Source organism: Lissotriton helveticus, chromosome 2_1 (genome assembly GCF_964261635.1).
Source record: "Lissotriton helveticus chromosome 2_1, aLisHel1.1, whole genome shotgun sequence".
Classification (NCBI taxonomy): Eukaryota; Metazoa; Chordata; class Amphibia; order Caudata; family Salamandridae; genus Lissotriton; species Lissotriton helveticus.
The window spans coordinates 1399320859-1399346525 of record NC_136059.1 but is presented as its reverse complement, the minus strand read 5'-3'; the positions used below and the strand labels follow the sequence as shown (position 1 = coordinate 1399346525).

Below are 25667 nucleotides of genomic sequence, written 5' to 3'. Positions count from 1 at the left end.
ATTATTACAACACTCCCAAAAACAGAAAGACCAAAAATAAAAATTGCAATTATTTCTAATCAAAAATGGATGTTTACATTAATAAAAGAGAGACCACACAGAGAGAGTTGCTTGTTTCATGCACCATTGAGTACCCCATGGCATAATGGATGTAAGGAGGCAGACTCGGTGCATGCCTATGGCACAAAGCACACTGCCTGGCTTCAAAATGGCCCCTTGACCCCCACCTACATGGCCAGGCCCTACCTGGACCAGGCCTCAAAATGGCCCCCACCCACATGGCCAGGCCCCCCCAACAACACCCCAAAAAATCGTAAAACACACAAAAATCACCACAATCCAATGCAATCCATGCCCTAAATGATGTTTAAATTCAAGACACCACCACAGAAAGACTTGGTCCATTCACCACTGACTACCCCTGGGCATATAATGGGTGAAAGCAAGGCAGACTGGGTGCAGGCCTATGGCACAAAGCACACTGCCTGGCTTCAAAATGGCCCTTTGACCCCCACCCACATGGCCAGGCCCTGCCTGGACCAGGCCTCAAAATGGCCCCCACCCACATGGCCAGGCCCCAACAACACCCCAAAAAATCGAAATCACCACAATCCAATGCCATCCATGCCCTAAATGATGTTTAAATTCAAGAGACCCCACAGAAAGACTTGGTCCATGCACCACTGAGTGACTACCCCTGGGCCTACTGGCTAATGTGACTTTACACGCACCCCAAAATGTAAAAAAAAAAACCACATATAACAGTGAGCTATTCATCAATTCCATGACATAAATGATTTTTAAGTTCAACAAAACTCACAGAAACAGTTGTATCATGCACCCATGACTAACCCTGGGCCTACTGGATACTGTGCCTATATATCCACAATATATATTTTTTTAAGTTGTGAAAAAGTTTAAAAATTGTAGTTACAGCAACTGCAATGCCCCAAACAAACAACACCAACTTACTTGTAAAATCTCAAATCCAAAAGTAATCCAAAAGTGATCGAAACAAAAAAGTATACAAATATCCAGCAGCAGCCACAAAGAGTAATCCTTCCAGCTCCAGATCCAAATGAAAAGTGACCAGGTCATGGACAAAGCACTGGGAGGAGCCTGCTGGACAGGAACAGGAAGTTGGAGACTCTGAGGCACTTCCTTCCTCCCACCCCCCCAAAAATGGACTCCTTGCACAAAAAAGTGCAGCCAAATGTCAATCTGAGGAGTTATTCTGATCCAAATCATCTTTTTCAGAAGGTTTATGCTGCCTGCGGTACATTTTTTGTGCAGAATTGCAATTTTTGCAAGTTCGGGAAAGCGAGCTGTTCAAATCTCCCGCCAGAAGTCAGCAACGCGTCGCATTTACGTGTTCGCAATTGTTTACTCCCGCGATGCGTGATCGCGGGCCCTTATGACGTAGTCGCGTTCTTAAACAGTACAAGATGGCAGGCCGCTATGACGTACTTGCGGTCGAAAAGTCTCGCACGATCACGCAGCTAGACCCAAAATGGCACAGCGCACGCAAACTGGGAGGAAAAACAACTCGGCGAATTCAGAATCACGGTAAGTCAACGCCGCGCGCACTATATTGTATTTTTGAAGCGCGACCAAGCAAAAAAATCCGCCAGCTTGCGATTTGTGAATTTTTTGACAAATTCGCGTGATTTGCGGACTGCGAAATTGCCAAAAATTCACAAATTCCGCGAGCGGAACAGATTTTCAGCCCACGCTCACAAAATTGCAAGTTCAGGCCGACTGTGATGATACGCTGGCTGGATACAGGGACCGGGTTAGGCACGCTGAGATTTGTACCTTATGTCTCTGATGCAGGGCATTGCGCTGAACAGCGGGTGATTCCGATGAGTGATGCAGAGTCCTTTTTTCGAGTTACATCGTGCTACGTTGGTTCCGACGAGGAGCTGCAAAGGCAGTGTTGCAAGGTCCACGCTGAGCTGCATCACGCTATGTCGGGGGCATCGTGCTATGTCGATTCTGATGGAGGCCACACTAGGCTGGCAGAGCACCTTTATACCGAATTCCAAGGGTCCAGGACTGGGGAGACACCACTTGGATGGTTAGGATTCATGGTAGGCAGTGTCCAGGTGCAGGGCTATAGGATGCTGGATCCCTTGGAGTCAAGTATTTGTAAATCTGGGATTGCGTTAAAATCAATGAGTGGATTTGTGGGAATGCTCATACTCCAAACATGGAATGCCTCCCTGGGGCAAGATAATGCAAGATATTGCTATGCGCTGCGTTACTTTTTTTCATAAAGCCACAAAAGGGGGCACATATCACCCCTTGCAAGGCTTTCTAAATCCCAGTTAAGGACCTACGTTTCCTTGTGACGATCTTATTAACACAAGGACAACACAAGTCCTTAGTAAATCTGGGGCTGTATTTAAAGGATTGTATATCACTTGTGGTTGTAGTGAATAAAGGGATGGACCACATGCATGTTAATGGGGAAGTGTGTCATCAGTTTGATATGTGGTGAGGCAGAATACATACTTCATATAATTCTGTCTTGGTGTATCTCTTTTCTCGTTACTTGTAAGAGAGAACGAGTTGCCACTTGGTCTGTGTCATGCAAGATTAATGGGCAGGCGGATCATTGAAACATGTCAAGTTTCTGCCTAGAAGGAACATGACATAAGGTATCAGGGCACATAACAGTTCTGCAAATGTGGCCTTGCATGCCCTCTTTTGGAGATTTTGAAATGTTATGTGGAGTATGTTCCTGGTGAGGTCCATTGCTAGATGATATCTTTGCACACACCCCGCAAATAAAGTCCTGCACTGCTTTACTTTTTTTAATACACTTCAGCTCTGTTTTTCCTCCTTTACCTAGCATGGCTCATAAGGAGGTCTTCCACTTGTAGTTCCAGCACAATGTGATGCAGTTTGTGTGAGAGGATGCCATCTTCGCTGGCTCAATTGTGCGTAGTGATCTCTCAATGTGATCATTTGATTATGGATGTGTGTGTGTGTGTGTGTGTGCGTGTGGTTGTGTCTGTGCGTGTGTGTGGGTGCACATGCATGAAATGCACAATGCTGTTGTTTCTTTTAGTATGGTAGCAATTGTACATATGTGTTGAAGGGTTTTGATGTCTGAAGAATGAATTTTATCTTCTGTTAATTAGTTTGCTGTGTTTTTTCACATATTCTTTTGTTCAGATTGTTTATTTGAAGTAAACGCACACATTTGCCATATCCATATATCCTGTGTTTGTTGTATGAGTTGTACACAAGACTGGCCTGTAAGGCAAACTGTTAAGTGCAAGAATAGCTGGGGACACGGCGTTTGTCGGGGGACTCCATTCCTCAGAGGGCACCACTTGATTTCTCCCGCCAAGAGGTGGACTGACTGCACCTGACCGGTTCAGCTAGTCCTCAAAAGGCCCTCCATTCTCCCACAGTGTGGGACGCAGCGTTTGCCGGGTGACTCCATTCCTCAGAGGGCACCACTTGATTTCTTCTGCCAGGAGACAGATTGGCTGCACCTGACCAGCCCCGCCCGCCCTAAAGGGCCTATATTCTACCACAACGCGGGATGCAGCGCTTGTCGAGGGACTCCATTCCCTTGAGGGCACCACTTGATTTCTTCTGCCAGGAGACAGATTGGCTGCACCTGACCAGCCCCGCCCGCCCTAAAGGGCCTATATTCTACCACAACGCAGGATGCAGCGCTTGTCGAGGGACTCCATTCCCTTGAGGGCACCACTTGATTTCTCCCATCAGGATGTGGATTGACTGCATCTGACCAGGCCACCACCCCTGAAACGGGCTTCCATTCTCCCACAGCGCAGGACACGGGCGAACATGCCCGTGCCTAGGTCGGCCCCATCCAAGCCCCTCAAAGCCAGGATAAGACAGGGCTGGGATTTTTGCTCAAACTATTTCAGTTCATCCACGAGTTTCAACCTATGTGGATGTTAAAGTTTCTAAAAACCACGTTTCCACTCCTTATTACATTCAGCTAATCGGTAAAAAGTCTAATCCCTCATTTGGTGTTGTTTGTTCAATTTTACTTCTATTTCTTTGCTGCTTGTGTTTTGTTTACTGTGGAGTAAAGGAAAGCTGCGACTAACCTTTTGAGCATCTCAGCCCAACCAAATCGTCCCAAGCAACCTAAGCACATGGCCACTAACTGTGCATCTAACGATATTAACATTTTAATCGAAGAAGTTAAAATTGTCTGCTTAAAAACCAATGTCCTGGAAAAAAACATAACTCCAAAAGGAGGGGAAGGTGGTTGATATCTTCAAGAGGAAACACACAACATATTCTGCTTGTAACAATCCGATTTCCTCCTGTTCTCTCCCTCCCGATGGAACATATTTCCATCCCTGCCTTGCAAGCCAGCTTAAAATCACCAAAAGGCATGGAGGGTGTGTCTGAGCAAGTTATTTCTACCGTTAAGTGATCCAATATGTTTGAGCTTCTACACCTACACCTACTTTCTCCCACCTCTCATGCCTCTTACAAAGATCTAACAATAAACAACTACGATTGCCAATACTGCCACTTATTAGACAAATTCGGAACAAGAAGAAACAGAGTTAAACCACTCCTTCTTAACCGCTCTTTCAGTTTGAATTTATCAATTCATTTTTCAATATGCAATTTACTCTATTTAGATTAGAAATCATTACAAAATTCAATAGTCACAGTACAAACTTTACAAAAATCCCCACAAGAAAAATCACATATTGCTATACATCATTCTTGACCCTATCTAAACAGACTCTCAGCAACATTTTCTCCTTCAGACTCACAAGCGGTGTAGCATTCACACTTGTATTCCAGCTCATTCACACATTCCTGCATACAACCTATTTACATTCACTAGAAACCCACCCTGGGGTGCCTATAGCTAACATTTTCCAAAACTCAAATAGCTCTATGGTTCAATAGTGAAAACTGTATATGCAATTTTCAATTTCAATTCAATTTATAAACTTTATTTTGATTTTAAAAAATAAATCACAAAAGTCATCGCGATACCACAGGGGGACTGAATTAATTAATAGCATTAAACTGACACAGGAACCATGATGTGAGTTTCACGAACAATTATAACATTGTTAAAACAATAAATAATTAAATACAACTGTAAAAACATACCAATGGTACCCAGGATCATTGTATCTTTTACATAAGAGCATCATCATACAAAAATAAAAACAATCCACAATCTTTACATTATGAAATATTAAAACCAGTGGAGGTTTGACTGTGCCTCCCTGCGGACCAACGAATCACCCACGCCTAGCCCAAGAACTTGGCTAAGGCAACCACAAGGAGGCCATTCACTGCTGTTTTCAATAATCTATAGGCTTCACTGTGGTCCCTTGGACCCATATTTAAACACACTGGTTTCAGCCAGCGTCTTCTCTGATTGCAGAGCGCTGGGCAAATGAATAACATATGTTTCAAAGTGTCACGCTGGCCTGGGCAAAAGGGGCAAACACTAGAGTTAGGACATAAATTAGACCATTTAAAAGTGAAGGTCTTTGTAGGTAGGGTTCCTACTCTGAATTGATGGAAAAGTTTTCTATCACGAAACGATGTAATGAGATCCCAATATTGTTCATACTTTGGATCGTGTTTAGTTTGAAGGAAAGTGCTCGACAGAGTTAGACTGCTTGAGGATGCAAATTGCCTGGAATATATCCAATGCCAATATGCACCCTTAAACTCTGTTTTGCTCGGGAATGGGCTGTCTGCCGGGGAAGTCCACAATTGGTTCATACCCAATTCGCAGAGAACATTTTTAACACTCCTAAACCACCCAATTTTGTTGCTCACAAACATGTCACGGAGTTCTAGAACAGCCGAAGCATAGATGGCAAGTTCAGGAGTCACCCAAAGCCTTCTCCAGTATAGTAGTAACCTGTAACGGACTACATCTCTGATGGAGTGGCGCCCCAAATCCCAGTAAAGGGGAATCAAAGGGGTGGATTGTGGCAACCCCAACAATGATCGAAGAAATTTATTTTGTGCCACCACCAGAGCCTCATAGTTCGCATGGGCCCATATCTCTGAGCCATATAAAATTGAGGCATTCATTTTTTTTATTGTAAATATGCAATACTGGACTTACGGGTTTGCTAAGTGAGCGACTATGCTCCCTGAGCAACACACCCGAGAGTTAGGCATGTCTGACCAATAGACAATCAATTTGTGGCTTCCAGCTCATCCTTTTATCTAAAGTTACACCCAAATAGGAAAAAATCTCAGTTTGCTCTAAAACCCCACCATGCATCCTAACTTCACCAATGGATTTACTAGAGTTCTGGAGAATCATGAAATTTGTTTTATCTATGTTAACTGCTAAGTCATGGTCTGCACAGAACTCTTCAAATCTATTTAGCGAACGGTGAAGCCCTTGGCGTGTCTTTGACAGTATAAGAGTATCGTCGGCGAACATTAGGAGTGGGATCTTTTTGCCGCCTAAGGTGGGGGCGTCCCTGGGGCAATTTTCAAAATATTCAAGTACCCAATTAATATAGATAGAAAAAAGGGTGGGAGCGAGAACGCACCCCTGCCTTACCCCCTTTTCCACCAAAAATGTATCAGTTGTATGTCCTAAGCTGTTCCATCTGACCTGGGCACAGTTTTCAGTATACAATTCGACCACAAATGCCACGATTTCCAGTGGCATGCCCAGCTTTATAAGTGTTTGCCACAGTTTAAAGCGTGGTACTAGACCAAATGCAGACCTAAGGTCCACAAAAGCTGCGTATATTGACCCTTTCCCCAAAGTAACAGTGCGCCAGTAGATGAGAATAAACCTCAACACCTGGTCCACCGTGCTAATCCCTCGCCGAAAACCTGCTTGTAAATCTGAGAGGATGTTAAAATCGTCCATCCATGCCTGCATCCTGAATAAAATCACTCTTGCCACCGCGTTCTGAATGCAGTCTATCAGGCTTATGGGCCTATAGTTTCCTGGTTGGGACGGATCCCCCTTTTTGTGAATTGGAAGGATAACCGCACCTGCCCACGAACCAGGGATCGCTGCTCCCTCATCGATGGCATTCATCATTTTTTGTATGTACGTTGCCCAAGATGTCAGGTCTTGAACGAAAAGATATGCAGGGACACAGTCAATGCTTGGAGCCCTGCCTTTAGGAACTTGGTTGAGAGCCTGTTCTACTTCCATTTTAGTAATATTAAGTGGAACAGGGGGTAATGGCACGACAAAGGCGTCCTGGGCCCCCAACGTGTTTGCAAATTGGCTACTATAGTGGCCAATCCACTGATCTGGTTTAACATAGTTAACTGGAACCTTACTTGGTGTACCGCTCCCCCATTTTACCAAGTGCCAAAAACGAGTCATATCCCTCCCTGAACAGGCCTCAAGAAGATCCGCCCATTGAGCCTCGTCCCATTCTCGTTTGGCTTTCGATTTAGCCACCTTGTAAACCTGCCTCTTAGCTTTAATTGTGGCCTGATCCTTACTCCTGATTGCCATTGCCAAGGATTTATAGGCTACACGATAATTAGAGTTGTACCATACTGCCCCCTTTATAGTGGATGGAGCTGGCCCTTCTTTGTTGTTTACAATAAAAAAACTTTTGAGTTGGTTAAAAAGATGCTCATGAACCTGAGTAAACCTATCCCATGCAACCCCCAATTCAGCCTCTGTCTGGAGAATGTCAATAGCGTTAACTACTACATTCTTCATAGCTAGCAGCTTCTCAGGATCAATTACAACCTTACACCATTTAAGTTGTCTGGTGTCATTGGTGAGGTTGGCTTCTACAAAGTCCGGACAATCTACTACTCCTTCACCACAAATGGGGCCCAATGCCCGCATTGAGACCAAGAGAGGATTATGATCACTCTCAGGCCGGGCTTCCACCTTCATATCAAGTAATTCTGGCCACATTTCCATATTTAAAATAAAATAGTCTATGCGACTAGATCGAAGACCATTGCTAAATGTAGGTGTCCCTTGTTTGCCGGACTTTGTATGCCCATTAGCCGCTCTATGCCCATGTTCCAAGCAGAGAGCTTTTAATTGGAGTGCTGCTCTCGTCCACTTTAATATTGCAGGAAGTTCCAGTGATGGTATCAACCACTGGTCATTTTCCTCAAAGCTAACATTCATGTCCTCACAATCAAGCGGTTCATATGTACAGTTAAAGTCCCCTGCTATTATAATGTTACTGTTGTCTCTTTGATGAGTTAAAAAATTATCTAAAAGATCTATTGTAGCTGATGCCCTCCCTCCTTGCTGGCCCATGGAGTAAACATTAATAAGTATGATGTCTGGGGGATTACCATGTGATAATTTCACTATAAGGATATCCTAGCTGTCAATAACAATCTCCTGAAGTTTATAAGAAAGGAGCTGTCTAACCCAGATCAATATGTCCCCCTTCGGTCTGCCCCTATCTCCCTGTACCGCTGGTTAGAAAAATTGATGAAGCCCTCATAGAATACTTGATCCACTGCCCAGGTTTCTTGTAGAAATGTAATGGCATGCTCCTCAATAAATGAGGTCCATTCGGTGGTTCAAGTTTGGTTGCAAGCCCCGCTAAATTCCACGAAATAATTTTAAGTGCTGCACCAGGCCCCTCTTGTGCAATCAATAATGGATCTCGATCTGAGTTTAGGGTTGAGGTAGTGGGTGGTTGGTCATTGGTCATGAATGATGGGTCCTCATTAGTGCCACCGAGTCCTAGTGTGACCGGGAGGCCCAAGCTTCTTTCGTATAATGCTTGGTTCCTATCACTACTTAAATGGGGAGTAACACTGCCACTGCCTTTACTAGCCTGACCTCGATGTGGTGGACATGACTGGGTCTCCACACCCAGTCAGTCTATATCCTCCAAGTTTGTAAAGGATTCAAATCTATTAAAGGTTGGGACAGAGAACTCAAATCGTCCCTGTACTTGCGGGACAAAGTTGCGTTCACCCATGGATGTCAATGGTGGCCGTGTATCTTGATAAAAAAAACCCTAATGGGACGATGTTTATACCATCTTCACTCAAGTACCGTGAGCCAGCTCTGTCAAGGATTGTTTTGACTATATGGGGGGACCCAAAGTTGACCACCACACAATCACCTCTGCTTGTTTTACTGGCAGGGCCTACCCAGCTTGTTCTGCGTGCCATTTTAAAGCTCCCAAATAAAGGGACCCCAATCTAGTTTTAGAGTTTATCAAATGGAGAGCCGTATTCCTCAAGGAGGCCCAGTTTTCCTCAACACCTGATTGCAAGTGGGGTACATTGGTGAAAACGATTGTGTAGGGGGTAGACTCGGGTGGCAGGTTGAGGGACTCATTGACGTGATGCCTAAACGTACCTCCCTGTGAAACCTTATTGTGTGTACTGCTCCCAGACATTACTCTCCCATTATGAACTAACGCATCCACTACCCGTGGATTGCCCAATGGAGGGGGCAAGGGTACCTTTGCAGAGGTGCCAACCGTAGTGTTGTTATTAACATGTAGTCTAGATATAATCATTGGAACAGGAACTGATGTTTTGTTCAAAGAACTCACAGAATTTCCTTCTTGCCTTAATAGGTGATCCTCAATGGTTGATAACCTTTGACTAATAGCATCCAATTTTACCACCATTGGTTCCAACATTTTCCCAAAAAATTCCTCAAGCCTGGCTAATAACCTGTCCTCCATATCACATTGAATCTGACTAGGAGAGTTCGAAACAGTAGGTAAATGACTGGGGGACTTAGATGTGGCAGCCTCTTGTACATGGACTTTCCTACTGCGGGCCGGGCCTTTGGTTTTGGCCACTTTATTGGCCGGATGCAGGGTAGAGGGGAGCCCACCCGCTTTTCTTTTCTTGGATGGGCAGGAGCTCTACCCTCTCCCTTCTTAGTAAAATGTTGGCGCTGCTGGCGTGTTAGTACCATGTCAAAGGGGGGATTGGTAGGTGAAGGGACACTATCAGGGCTCGAGAGAGCTGCTAAAACTGGAAGTGTGGGCCCCAGCGGTGATTGCTGTGGTGCATTAACTGGACCACCCACCTCCTCCAGAGAACACAATACAGGAGCCCCAGCTGGAGCTCTTCTTGGGTCAAGGGGCAATCCTCCTTGTGTAAGTTCAATTTCTTTAATAAGAACAGATTCAGCTCGTATGAGGAACGCATCAAGAGTCCCAACAACACCCTTTTGAGCAAACTTAGACATTATTTACTTTGGATCCCTACACTAAGTTATAATATCACAGGAAACAAAGAAATTGTCCAATAACAGTCACTAACCAGTTCACTGAGGATGCCAGTTGGAAATTGAAAAGGGGATGGCCCAGCCCTGCCTTCTCCTGGCTTTGACGGGCGCGGACGGGCCCGCCCTTGGCCCGGGATTTGCCCAGGCGCGCCCGCACGCGTCCCGCGCTGCGTGGGTCCTCCTGGTAATTTCTGCGCCTCCTGGCGCTGGGCGATGACGCGGTCTTCGTGCGCCACTAGGGGCTGATGGGCAATGCAGTCCCTTCTGGTGTGGTCCCGGTGGCGAATGCAGGAGCGGCAACAGCCGCAGGCACAACAGCGGACCCCCACCAGAGGAAAACGAGGACCAGGGCAACAGGGAAACAGCAGGAAAATTATGGGCTCGAAAACTCCAGAGCGTCCCGTGCTGCGTTGGTCCTCCTGGTAATTTATGCGCCTCCTGGAGCTGGGCTATGACGCGGTCTTGTATATGCTATATTTGTAAATTTTTACAATAGGCCATCCATAAGTACAAAACTCAAATAGTTCTTGAAATGATGACTTAACTTGATTGGCCTAGCAAAAATGTGGTCGACGCGTTTCGAATTCCTATGAAAAGGAATTCTCCTCAGAACCCAATATCTCTCATTAATCATTCAGCATGTTCTCTCAAGGTTATGCCTATTTGTTCCTTGTGATCTGGCAGGCGCAGAGCACCTCAATTGCGATGGTTTCTTCTTTTTATACGCAGTGTCAGAATGGTGATATTCTGTAGAGGTCCAATCTGACTCTGATTTCTTGATTAGTTGGAACTGCCCGGTTTCTCATTCGGAACAGCCGCCGTCTCCTTCTTGCATCCCGTAGTGATCTGTTATTTTCAATATTGACATTTTAATCGAAGAAGTTGAAAGTCTGCTGAAAACCAATGTCCTGGAAAAAAACATAACTCCGAAAGGGGGGAAGGTGCCTGGTATCTTCAAGAGGAAACACACAACATGTTCTGCTTGTAACAATCCGTCTTCCTCCTCTCTCCCGATGGAACATATTTCCACCCCTGCCTTGCAAACCAGCTTAAAATCACCAAAGGGCCTGGAGGGTGTGCCTGAGCAAGTTATTTCTAATGTTGAGTGATCCAATATGTTTGAGCTTCTACACCTACACCTACTTTCTCCCACCTCTCATGCCTCTTACAAAGATCGGCGGCCAGCGGGAAGATGCTCCAACCAATCAGTTTAAGCAAGAAGTTCAATACAAGAGAGTCTCCTGGATTTCTCCTTCCATGGAGACTCCTAAACAAAAGTCAGGTGCTCGATAGGATAGCACCTGATTAAAGAACAAGATCCTACATTGGATATGAGACCTCAGACAATGTTACTCGATCTTCTAGTATGGCGCTTTTCATCGCAGGGGTAGCAGTGGGATTTTATTGAGATTAAGCTTGAAACACAAAATTTTGAGGAGTGCTTGATTTCACTTGATTTTTGTACCTCCCTGCAACAGGGTCAGAAATTCCTTTTAAGTCGAGACCCCCTGGTGACACGTCCAGAGCTATAGAGAGTTTACTCAATTCATTCCTAGCCCAAGCCTCCCCCCTGTCCTTGCTCTGTTAGTGATAGCGGTCTGACAGAGATTGACTGACTATGCAATTCTATTTATCCCCCAACTAGCTTCTGGGTCCTTCATAACTTTCAATCCTGGCCTGTAAATTGTTCCCAGGCCCAGAGAGGACATACCTTCCTTTATCTGTGGGGAGACTTTTATTTCCAATCCTGCCATACTCAACGTGCAGGAAACCTCCTCAGCATGCTAAACTCCTACCCAAAGTTCTATTTCCCCTATGTAACAATTACCATCAAGTTTACAGATGGTTAGTTGGAACAAATAAGGACATAAATCTAAGTTGCCTGACCCTGAGTTGGGAGATGTTATTGAGAAATTTCAGATTTGCCTCGTTCAAGAGACCTGGGTGATAGATTTGGTCCTTAGGCAGGGCTTTAATTATTTTGGAACTGAAACTATGCCTTCAATAGCATGCCAGCCCTCTGGAGGTCTTATCACATGGGTTAAAACGTCTCTTGACTGTTCAATAAAGAATAGTTGACACCAACTGTACTGATCTTTATGAGCTCCAACTGACACCAAAAATAGGGACCCCTTACCTGCTGCTCAATGTTTATAATTAGAGCTCCCGGTTTTAAGGTATTTTTTTTAACATTTCCGTCTGTATTTAACCATGCTTATTTTTTGGCCATCTTATTGGTATTTATCCATATTTATTTTGTGTTTTGAGAATAAATGGAGCCGTAAAATGGTGTATTCATATTGTTATTTAACTGTTGAACATTCACTCATACATGGATGCTTGTTACAATTTAGCAAATTAAGCAGCCATGTGTAACAGAACACTACACTCACTAGTACACATTAGCATTGTACTACAAATATATGTTAACATATGCCTTAAATTAAGGAAATCTCAACTTTTTTTTTAACTCTCCATGTTGTCTATCTGCTCAGCTGTTACCTGGAATTCATGAAAGAGAGCATGGGGAGTCTATTAAAAAACATTTTCAATATATTTCCACTTTTAAAAATAAATACAGACAGGAAACACATTGTTTTCTGACTGCATTTATCTGTAAAAATCGAAAACCATAAGCCTTATTTATAATAGATCATCCCCCTTTATCAAAACCTCAGAAACCTTAAAATCGCTATCTGCATTCTTAGACGTATGTGGAATTTGCCACCTTTTGGTCAGTGCAGGTGACTTTAATACATCCTTTGAGCCCTATCCCCCTTTATTTGAGCTGTGGAAGGAAGAGGATGAAGGTTGGGGTACACCAGCCTATTCTGGCCTTAGGAAACAAAAGAGGATCAGATCAGCTGCCTTACAGATAGAGGATCTAGTTTTGGCTCATGGCGTAAGAGCATATAATGGGCACTCTCCATCGGATTTGGGAGTCAATTCAACCTTCAGAAGGGGGATTACAGGAGTCATATAGCTTATGTGCTACCAGATGTTAGTGCTTGGAATGAGATGGCATATATGGAGGTTAGTCTTCGCCAGGAAAGCAACTATTTCCCTCTACTACTCACCTTGGTGGGTTCCTACATAACAGATTTTCTTACCCTGTGATAGTGTCTTCCATTGAAATTGCTTTTACTAACAACATGCGTAACCTGAGATCGGTGGGCATTTGTAATGTACAACATATCCAGGAAGATATTTGTTTAAGAAATAGTGAGTTCCTGGCAGCATTAGTTGATTAAAACTGGTCACCCTCCCGCATTCTGGCGGCACATAATGATCTATTTTCTAGTGTGAAAATCTTTTTGAAAAAGAGGCTAAACCCTGGAAGAAATCCCCCAAACTACATGAGTGGTTTGACCACCATTGCAGAGTCATTTTGAAGATACAAGGGAACCCAAGGAAGCAATAAGCTAGGGACCTTAGGTAATTACGTTTTTCACAGTACAGTGGTCCCTAGACAATTGAATTATACATAAAATAAATACAGACTAAATAGCAACTATATTCATTGTCCAGCCAGACAGTATTTAATTTTTAATAAAAAGATTCAAAGGTAATATGGTGTGATACAAGCAGAACACCAGCCGATGCCCAACTAACACACACAGAAGAAAGACAAACAAGAGAATACAGGCAATTAAGGTAGTCTGTGTATCACAATTCACAATCAGACAGTACAAACAACACACTATTGCTTGCGAACATTGGCATAATAAATATGCATATAGTGTGACTAGGTCGACGACGTTTCGAACCCTATATTAATTCAGAGTTCATCTTCAGGACAAACGGTACATGCCTTTTTTGTAAAAAGTTCATAAATACCTTTTTGTACAACCCATACTATAGGTACCATTTGCCAAAACATCTAATAGTACAAAGGCAAGGGGGAAAAAGAAAAGGAATACAAAACAAAATTAGGGCATTTAAAAAAAAAAGACCACATTTTAAGCACATATGTACATTTTACTAGTCCCCATAGGTGATTAATGCCAGACTTCAAGAAACGCAAACCAAGCATAAAGTTATGCCAAGATGGATTAGAGTGCCAAGTCGAGCCGTTTTCAAGATATGAAACAAGAAGGTGAGTGAATTGTAATATCAACAGAAGAAGATTAATTAAGCCAAGTCACCATAACCCCGAGTGCAATTAAGGCAGTAGTCTAGTTCGGCATTTAGTCACTCAGTGAGAACATGCCTGCGGGGCTAAGGTTAATGAGTGAATTATAATATCAGCAGAAAAAGTTAAAACAAGTCAAGTCACCATAACCCGAGTGCAATTTACGATAACAGCGGTAGTCTAGTTCGGCGAGAACATACCTGCGGAGCTAATGTAAAGTGCCCTAATTTTGTTTTTTATTCCTTTTCTTTTTCCCCCTTGCCATTGCAGAGTGGCAAAATCCAGCTTGATGAGAGCCCTAAAAAGTAATATAAGGTATGACATTTCTATTGCGAGGTAGACCTATGCTCCAATGATTAAATCCAGCAAGGCCTGGTGGGAAGCTGGGATTAGGGAGGATATGCTGGAAGCAGCAGGAGTGGAGGATAGTAGACGATTCTGGCTGCTAGTGACGCACAGGGGATCTAGGGATTATGCTTGCCCTGAATGCCATATCTCTGCAGGGAAATGGGTTGGATAGTAGACAACCCTCCATGCTGAGCTTCAGCTTCCTGACAATTCTCACAATCCTTTAACTCTTCCGCTGGTAGAGGGAGGGGCCCTGTTGCTTTTACACTGTAGAAATTGCTTAGTGCGCTCTCAGCACAGAAGATGGAAAAGGCTTCTGATTTAGTTAAGATCCCTGTTGATATGTTTAGATCCGAACACTTAGGGGCCGATTACGATCCGGTAAAAAAAACGTCCGTACGAATCGTGTCCGGAGCCCTCTCCGTACGACTCGTACACACGCCGTACGACCCGACGAGTACGATCCAGACCAAGGCATCAGGATGCGATCCGTATGGTCCATGTCAGGTAAGGGCGATTCGTACGGAAAAGCGCACAACCTCATACACACCGTACGGTGCATACCCCTCATGATCGCAGGGGTATGCCCCGTATACCCAGCGTACATGGGGTACGGTGCATACCCCTGCGATCATGGGGGGTACGCACCGTACCCCATGTACGCTGGGTATACGGGGCGAACCCCTGCGATCATGGGGGGTACGCACCGTACCTGTTTTGGCGCAAATTCTGCTTTTACAGCTGTCTTCAGCTCCCGTAAAAAAAGGATCGTACGGTGCGAACCCGACACGTATCGTGCTTCCTGGGTCGTATAAACCAGCCGCGAGCCATACAGATCTCACATACAGCGGGTTCCGACGGAGACTCGTACGGGAATTCGAGTCGTACGGTTTCTGTACGATTCGTACAGAGTCCGGCTCCTGGTACGAATCGTACTTCGACGTAGGTACGCGGGACGTTGCAGGGTACAATTCGTATAGGAAAAACGCTCCGAGCGGCTATTCGGAGCGGTTTTTCCCGAATCGGAATCGACCCCTTAATATGGAGTCCCTATATTAATTCTTTGTCCAACGCAGTTGCGGCAGATGCTCCCATACTGCGCTCTTGGAGAGGGGCGAAAATCATACCCATCTTCAAGAAGGGAGCTAGGCAAGGCCCAAGGAACTATTGTCCCATAAGCCATATAGATAATGTACACAAATTCCACGGCATACAAATATTGATTAAGCTTTGAGACTGGATATGTTCAAATAATGTCCTGACGCACTTCCAGGCTGGGTTTAAACCTGGTATTGGTACATTGTGTCAGGTCCTCCGCTTTCTTACTGTAAAGTGGAAATCGGTTGACTTTCTGAACCGGGGTCTCTATTTGTTGCATGTATCGACCTGCGGGCGGCATTTGACCTTGTCTCCAAGAGGAAATTGTCGGAGGTCCTTGGGAAAATTGGGGTTTCACATGGCTTACTGTCCTTTATCCAACAACTCTATACAGGGAATTTTGCTGAATGTCTGACAAAAGATCGAAACACAAAATATCGAGATACAAAAATATCGGAGCAATAATATCGATGTCAACAATGTCAACATCCTATCTACAACAAGGTAAGTACAAAAATATCGAAAAAATATATAGATGTCAAAAATATAGTTTAAAAAAAATGTTGTTTTTTTACTTAAAAAAATATGTAAAATGAATTAAAACACTTAAAAATATAATAAACATAGTTAGAAATATTTTATATTATTTAAAATTAATAAGTAATATACATAATTTAATAAACAAATAATGAAACATATACATATAATATATAATATATATACTTAATAATCCGTTTTAATATTTATTGTAATAAATAAATTACAAATTCATCTATACACATAAAATAATAACATAAATAAAAATTAAATAATTATGCAAAACAAATCAAAAAAATTAAATTGACTTTTAATATTTTTAAAATTAATTATATACTACATTAACTAAAACAATACAAAAAATATTAAGTAACAGAGAGAATAAAATACTATTCCAACTCCCAAAAAAACACCAGTACGGAAAATGTTGGATAGCGTAGGGGTAAAAGTTACTATTCCCACTCCAAAGAGTGCAACAGTAGGGAAAGTGTTGGATAGCGTAGGGGTAAAAATTACTATTCCAACTCCAGAGAGTGCAACAGTAGGGAAAGTGTTGGATAGTGTAGTGGTAAAAATGACTATTCCAACTCCAGAGATTTCAACAGTAGGGAAAGTGTTGGATAGCGTAGGGGTAAAAATTACTATTCCAACTCCAGAGAGTGCAAGAGTAGGTAAAGTGTTTGATAGCGTAGAAGTCAAAAATAACATACTTATAAATTAATTAATATTTTAAAATATTAAAAAAATGATTACTACTTACAAATACTAATAAATAATTATTAAAAAATAATTACCAATTAATAATTCATATACAATAAATTATCAATACCCAACTATAAATGTAATAACTACTTAATTACATATCAATTACTTTACACATTATTCCTCTATGAACGCACAATAAAGGCCAATAATAAAATAATATACTTAACATAATTATCAATTGATCAATTAATTAAAGTTAATTACCAGTTATTAAAAATGAATTACTAATTAATAATTAATTAATAATAATATAATTAGCAAAAACAATTAATGAAAATAGATTATTACTTAATTATATTTAAATTACTTCCCACCCTTTCCGCCTATAAACCCATAACCCACTACAGAACATAATTATCAATTAATCAATTAATTAAAATAAATTACCAATTTAAAAAAATGTATTACAAATTAATTAAAATTAATTTATCATTCCTAAAAAATTAATAATTAATTTAGTATAATTAAATTACTTCCCACCTTAATGCCCTATAAACCCACCACCCTCTACGGTACTAAAATACAAAATTTACTTAAATTACATTTAAAAAAAATACATACTAAATACATAGTAATATATATAAAAATCATATAAAAATTGATATTAGTAACATCGATATTAGTAACATCGATATTACTTACATCGATATTAACAAAATCAATATTATTTACCTCCGAAATTCTGTCCCTTCGATATAAAAAAATCAATATTACTTACCTTCTATATTCTGTCCCTTCGATATTAAAACATCAATATTATGGTAGGTTGATATTAAAAAATCGATATTTTGTCTGCCTACCAATTTTGCTAGGGTAAGATGAGGTCCTGGTAGTGAAACAACCACTGACATCCCTATTCAGTGTGGCGTTCACCAGGGGTGTAAATCGGAACCCACCTCATTTTTACTCTTTATTGGTGAGTGCATCCCTTACCTAGCAAACTGCCAAAATGATTCCCCCAAAATGGCAGGGACTAAAGTGCTATGTCTGCTTTTTGCAGACGACACTCTCCTCCTCTCCAAAACCCTGTCTGGATTAAACATCCTTTGGGGAAGTTCATTTCATTCTGTAGGGATTATGGTCTGGAACTTAATTGTAACAAAAACATGTTTATAGTTTCCTAATTGCGAATCTTTGTGATTCAGAATTAGGAAATCACAAAACGGAATGCATGAAAGTGTGTTTAACACTTTTAGCGACACCTAAGGGATCCCAAATGACCTACCTCATGAATATTAATGAGTTAGGTCGTAATTTGAAACCCCCTAGGAATTGCAAAAATCACAGGGATTGTGGCCTACTGGGCTCAGCAGACCACCATGTCTGTGATTGCTTTTAAATTAAGCAATTCTTTTTTTTTAAATGCAGCCCGTTTTCCTTAAAGGAAAACGGGATGCATTTCAAAAACATAAATGAAAAGTTTTCTTTTCATTTTTAAGAGCAGGCAGACCACTGCCTGATCTTTAACAATGATTTTACTAACATTCAGGACCCCTTTTCCATTTGCGAATGGGTCACCACCTACTTGAAGTAGGTGGTAAAATGCCAATGTTTTGCAACCGCATTCACGGTCACAAAATATTCATGCATACTGTTAGGATTCGCTATTTGGAAGGGACGCCCTAAACACACCCCTTCCAAATAGCGAATTGAAAACCCACTTTGCGATTCGGTAACAGGTTACAGAATCGCAAAATTGGGTTTGCTGCATCGGAAATGCTTTTTTGCAATCGCAAACGGGCCAAACTGGCCCATTCTTCGAATAATGCTTGATGCATCTGGCCTCTGGTCACCACAAAAAATCCGGTGGACCTGGCCCTAGAGGGTGCTAAAATAAAAGGGACGAGGAATTCGATTACCTGGGCGGTACATTGAGTGATTTCCACAAATGGCTGGCCCAGATCAGAAAAATTGTATTCTTTCTCAAGCACAGAACTAAGCTATCCTTAAGATTTGTTAACAAGTCAGCGTCATATCCTATTTCCCCAGTGGTAGAAACTTATAAGGCTCATGCCTGTGGGGCAGGGGTATATGGGGCTGACTTGTGAGGTTATTGGAACCTCGATTCATTAGACACAGGTGAAAATCATCTTCTTAAATCACTCTTAACATTACCAAAAAGCACCCCGTCACTTCCTCTGAGGTTTGTCAGTATTCTCTCTGACATTGCTTGTCTGAAACCTATCTTATACTGGACAAGACTCTGGTTGACAGAGGAACTGGTCCTTATAGAGACTGGCACTTATGATCCCCTTGGTATCCCATATAAAACCCTGGCTGCTCAAGCTTGCCCTCTCTGAATGCTGGCGGAATCCTTCTTCTATGCCCAAGATTGCCTGAGAAATTGATAAAGCGAGCTACTGGAACATTGTTTTTTTGCCATAGGATTTTGGCTGGTCTCTCGGACAGTTTGTCTGATTTTTATTCATCTTCAAAGTGATTCCCACTTTGAAGATTTCATGGACTAAGGGTCATGCATCATTGTTTTTTGCGCTCGTAAAGTGGCAGATTCCTCAGTGGTGTGTTTTGGGGTAGCTAGTTACATCACAGGGGCCATCAGGCAAAGAGACAAAGTACAGCTACACTAGTAACCGTCCTCTACCTTTTTATCCGTAGTGATTTTTTAATAAACAATTTGTGGTGTGACGATTTAGCTGATGAATTATTGGATTTTAAATGGAGAACTCAATGAGTTACAAACTTTTACTTTGTATAATTGTATGCCAAGTGTTCCTTTTTAGGTCTCGGGCCTAGCGTCACACTGCGTAAGCAGTGTGGGCGGAGCCCGAGATTTAATGACTTCAACAGTGTGCTTTATTCCGCCTCTCTCTTCCATTGGCTAGCTTCGTAAATGGAGGCTAGCCATTGGAAGAGAGGTGTGTCAATTACTTTTTTCCCCGCCTAGATGCGATCCGTGGGCGTTTCTGTCTCTTTTTTTAAGTCCCGCCCCCCACACCCTCCCTCTCGTTGAGGTCCCATACTCTTTTCCCCGGCTTGATGCGATCCGTGGGCTTTGCGTCTGTGTCTGTGCCTGTCTCTCGCCTTTTCACTTGTTGAAAACATGTACATGAGCAACTAGTTGGCATTTATCAGGTTAGAGCTCATCATGGCGTGAGACGTTAAGAGGGGTTTCTGTGCCAGGAACAGCATAAACTACGTTTCACTCTTGACTGCTTCAAAATGGCACCGCAACAAAATGCTTCCCTATAATTATTGACCACTCCACCTGTACACGAAGCTATCCAACTACTGGGAAAGCATGGACGGGTCCTTTTCACACTATTGTGTCTCTATAGCTAAATATAACTCCAAAGCGAAAGCGCTATGTTATAAGCACCTTTTGTATGATACAAAAAGTGCTTATAACATAGCGCTATCTCACTTTGCATTTCTATGGAAACTTGGCACGGAGTCAGAGTTCTCACCGCACAGTCATGAAAATGAACACAGAACCTCAAACCATTGCCACATTAATATAAATGTACATTTCACTACTACCGATTAACCCCGTGGATGGCGTCACGCCTCACCTAAAATACAGCCAACTCATATCAGTGTTCCCGAAACTAATGGTGTGACTTTTTGGTAAGGACTAGCATATCAACTATGTGTCACACAGTGGTTTAACACCAGGAAGAGGTGTGGCGCTGCGGATAGGGCGACTGACTCCGGATTCTGGGTCACGGTTCGATCCCTGGCCCCGGCGGCAGATTAGCCCAGCATCATATGACTCTGGGCAATAGCTTGCTTAATCTTCCCGACAGCGCCTAGAGAGTAACTGTGCGCTTTACAAATGTGGAGTATTATTATTATTATTGCAGCATCATATGTATCTTGTGCGTGGCAAACAGCTTGATAATCCACTCTTTGTTGTGCACGCCATGGCTACTAAGGTACAAACCAATCACAACTAACTCCATGCCACTGCCCCTTCCACAGTTGGTGAGAACAGTACTTTTCGTAGATCAGGTGCCTCTCTACAGCAAGCGTGACGGCTGCCGACATATTCATGATGAGGTCAATAAGGCAGCGCATCCATAGCTCAAATACACAACAATGCATATTCTACTTCCACGATAAACTGCATAATATATCGGCATAAGAAGACTAACAAACAGCACAACAGAGGCATCATAAACCGCAAGCCAAACTGTAACCATTATACACGACCTAATTCCTAGCATTTGGAATTGCATTTTTATAGCGTTTACTCCATTGGCAAGCCATTGGCTTTTGGTTATCGTCAGTTTCTGGGATTAGCCTTGTGCTCTCAAGGAAATCATTCCATGCATTTACTCAACTTTCTTTGTGGATTGTTACATTAATAGTGTTTAGATATTATCATTAGTGAGCTATGTAAGTTTGTACAAGCGGTTGTTGGAATGAACAGACAGGCTAGAGGAAATGAAGTAATGTTGGATGGCATGGATGTAGTTAAAAGAAGAAAAGGTTGTGTCTATGAAATGTGGTGTAGCCAGCTTGCAGAGATCTAATAATAGATTAAGACAAACAGGCATGAGACTTAGAGTGGACTACACTCAGCAAGAGGATGTATACAGAGGATAGAAGGTAAGGAGATGATCATTCGAATGAAAAACATGAGATGGGACAAAAAAGTTTTTGCACTACCAATCTACATAAGGGACAGTAAGTGCTATATAAATACTATACTATGTCATCCATAAACTTTAAAAGTGGCTCATATAGCACCAACACGCATCAGTGGCCACCAGACTTTCACGCCTTCAGCCGTCAGCGCACACTACTGTTCACAGATAAACCAGGCTTCATCCATTCAGGTTGGCGGGATTTCAGCATCTCCCTATAGTCTGCCAGAGTGCCACTTCTACCTTTATTAATATGAGTGATATTAAAAACTTGCTTTCCTGCAGTACCTAATGCTGCATCATTAGCTCAATGCAGGCACTGTCAATACAAGGTGGTGCATCCACCGTCCAAGGATGAAAGGCTCAACTGGCCTAGCAGTATTGGAACATGTGATCTGCGGATGTCAGCAGGGAGTGCTTAGCATACTGAGCCATCCAGCCCACATACCATGTTTAAGCTAACACGGAGTATCCACTCATATTAAAAACTTTTGCCTTAAGACTCCTCGTCAGAGCCCATTGCGTGCCCGCGCGTGGGAGCACTGCCAAGCAAGGGTCTTGGGGCAGGCGTCTGGCCTTGCTTGGATATATGGCAGAACATGAACTCAGAAAAGGTCTGGTCGTAGTTTGCCCTTTGTTGTTGGAGGCTGATTGTCTCACTGTAACTTGAAGTGGTTCGGCCAGTCTCATTTGTTTACTCGGAGCAATTTCTAAAAACCTATATTTTTACTTTTATTAGATTTCCTTATTTTATGGTAAAACAGAAAATAGGGTGTCATGTCTGATAGCACGACTCCCTCTGTATGCACTTTTCGATCACTTACAATCTTGAAGTTGTAGATGATCCCAATAACATCACAGACTGCAGGACAGCCCCAAGTTATTTTTAGTCTCCGGGTACTAAGAGGAAAAAACCAAGGTCACTAGCTTGAGCTGACAAGAAAACCACTCCAGGATTCTAAAAGGGACATGTAACTCATGCCACACTAACACACACACTCACACATCAACTAACACACATTTTTTTCTCTAATTACGTTTCACCTACGCATACGCTGTTTGTTGGACACGTGCAGGGGCCTGTAGAGTGCCCATTCCTGTCACTATAAGCATGATTTTTATTTATTTCCTAGCTTGTCAATCTTGTGTTTGTCCCTCCAATGGGGCATTGCCTCTTTACCATCACTTTTGATTAAGTGAGGGAGAAAGACACGACGCGCTGAAAGCGAGACCCCATGACTCACTGCCCCCGCACCTGGAAGCTTGGACCGCTGGGGTTGATGGCGGTGTGAGGCTCAGGGGAAACTTAGCGTGCAGAGTGGTGTGAACTCAGCGGAATTCGGCGGACTCACCCGGGCTCGTTTGGTCTTGATAATTGCGGGTTGAAAGGAGGAAGCGTGTGCCGTCTTGGCTTTGCCCTTTGTCCTCCGCCCTCCGTCTCTGCCGGATGAAAACTAACTCCGCTCTCAAATTTCTACACTGTTGCATTGTAAGGTTACATTACTTTGTGGAGAACGGTGGTGTAGCGGTGTGAAGATTTAGGCGGGCGTAGAGGAAAAAAATTTTTTGAAACGACCCAGAGACAGATTGGTCGACACTTGATAAAAGAACAGGTGAAAAAACTGCTTTCTCTTTTTCTAAAAAACTTGGCATCTGGATATTTGAGAGGACTCTGACTAGCGGGCATAGGTGAAGAAAAACTTGCCCCCCCCCTTTTTTTAGGTCTCGGCTAGAAATGCGCAAAGCGCGTTCTCGCCAGAGAACTATAGCTGTCGGCTCAGCCGACAACGAGAGGAAAGTGGAGACAAGAGCTGGCCACGCGCATCACTTTGCCATAGGATTACATTGCGCGCGTGAACTTCTGCTGTTTTCAGCATGGCAGAAAGAATCGGATCACGTCGCGCGCCTCGGGAAGAGGTCACGTGACTGACTTAGGAATGCAGGGGGAGTCTGCAGAGGGGTGCGCGGCACTGATAAACAGGCAGGCTTTATTTCAGGAAGCAGCGGTATTTGACTTGTTGCCTCATGTGACTTAACGTTGGCTTTTTTATTTAATTTGTAAACTTGTAATGTTTCTCCTTCATGTATCAGTTCTGTTCCTACTGTGAAGCGCCCTGACAGATTGGGTAAAGTCAGCGCTATATAAAAACGCATAAATTAAATAAATACATAAATAAATAAAAAATGTTTGGCACAGGTCTGAAGGGGCGGGTGTAGCGAAGCAGAGGATCGGACCCAGCTCTTCCCCCGGAGGTGGAGACCAGCGCTACAAGGGCGCTCAGAAGCGGCGCGCTCACTGCTCGTAGGCGTGTAAGATGTACCGGCTGGAAACTGAGGAGGAGACACACAGAATACCCGTCTGTGGAAGTGGGTGACAGACCGCGAGGCGCTGCATGCATCGTAGAATGTGTGACCGGAAGCGGCGTTAGCTGGTGACGTAGCTGCACCGCCAGACTTCATACTTTCCCATTTCAGAGCATTGCGTTGCAAAGTTAATTAAAATATACATTCTTGTCCAGAGGTCTCAAATTCCACTCTTGTGGAATATAGCAACAAGGCAGCATTTAAACTTAGTGGTACAGCTTTCCTCAGCCCATTGCTTGTAGCACTGAACCCCACAACCTATTAGAGGGGTGTTCACACCAGCACATGAACACACATGAACACACCCCCTGCCTTTCTGGTCTCTTGCAGGGGTGCATCCCCGCTGCGTGAGCGCTCTTTACAGGACGGAAACATATCAGCTCAGACCAGGCATGAAAAGGCCGAATACAAGAAAGCCAACCCTTCCCGCCAGCCCCCGGGATTTCCCTCATCCATTTCAAAAGTCCCCACCTATGCATGCCCTCCCTATACATTCATCTATGCCATGCAGCCCGCACTGATCCCCGCTGAATGAACGCACGCACCACATACATACATCCACCCCTGACGTGCCCGACCCCATCACACACAGCCACAGCCCCCTCATCTGGAACGGCGTTAACTTTTCACCTCCTCCCCCGATCCCCCACCCTCCTTCCATCCCCTCCACGCCAGCATCGGACTGGCCTTTGTAGTGTGTTGGGGTATACCAGCGTGGGGCACTATACACTTCTTGAAAACTGTGTTCTGCTGTACAGTGCGTAGACGCACGTAGTGCCCCACCACAGGTACCAACAACCAGGAAAACAAGCATTTGCAATGCAATAGGTCTCGCATTATTAAAGTTTGAGCTATTGGCATTGCTAAATAATGCAACACCAATAGCTTTTGTTGCAGTTGGTGTTGCAATATGTAGCAATGCCAATAGCTCAAACTTAATTAACCCGAGACCTATTGCATTGCAAATGCTTGTTGATGGTGTTATGGACTATTTTTGGTTTATGCTTTGTGGTTAGTATTTATTTATTTGTAATGTGTTAATAATATTATCAATGGTTTGTAATGTGATTATTTACATCATGAAATATTGTCCTGTGCTTTGATGGTTTTAAATTTTAACCGAATAATGTAAACTTTTGACTTTGACTTTGACACTATTTACTCTTTTGTAAACCTAGAATTCTTGTAAATGAACATTAACTACAGTGAAACGGAAACTGATTGAAATCTTTTTTTCTTCTTTCAGGTAGTGCAAGATTGGAAATTTGTTGCTCAAGTCCTCGATCGGATCTTCCTGTGGTTATTTTTGATTGTGTCAGTGAGTGGTTCTGTTCTGATATTTACACCTGCTTTGCACCTGTGGTTACACAGCAGCAATGTATAAAAGTTTGAACTTTATGATACATCTAATTTTAAACACAAAGAGACAGTGAAACTGCACAGGAAAAATATTGTTTGTGGAAAGTATAAGTAACCTTTTGAAATTGAGTACAAAATTCACAGAAATTATTTTATAATTGTTCATAGGAACACTACTTAATTTTATAATTCTTCATAGGAATACTACTTGATTATTTTGTTAATTAGAAAGAAACAGTTTTCTCAC

General features: G+C 42.8%; 1 protein-coding gene across 1 annotated transcript in view; it reads left to right on the top strand.

Moving 5' to 3' along the window:
- The window catches only part of LOC144819771 (neuronal acetylcholine receptor subunit beta-3), a 273894-nt gene extending 248449 nt beyond the window's left edge, over positions 1 to 25445 (top strand). The window contains exon 3 of the mRNA XM_078677525.1: positions 25308 to 25445. Coding sequence (XP_078533651.1) covers positions 25308 to 25445 — 138 coding nt within the window. The remainder of the gene's footprint in view (positions 1 to 25307) is intronic.
- Positions 25446 to 25667: the final 222 nt, after the last annotated feature.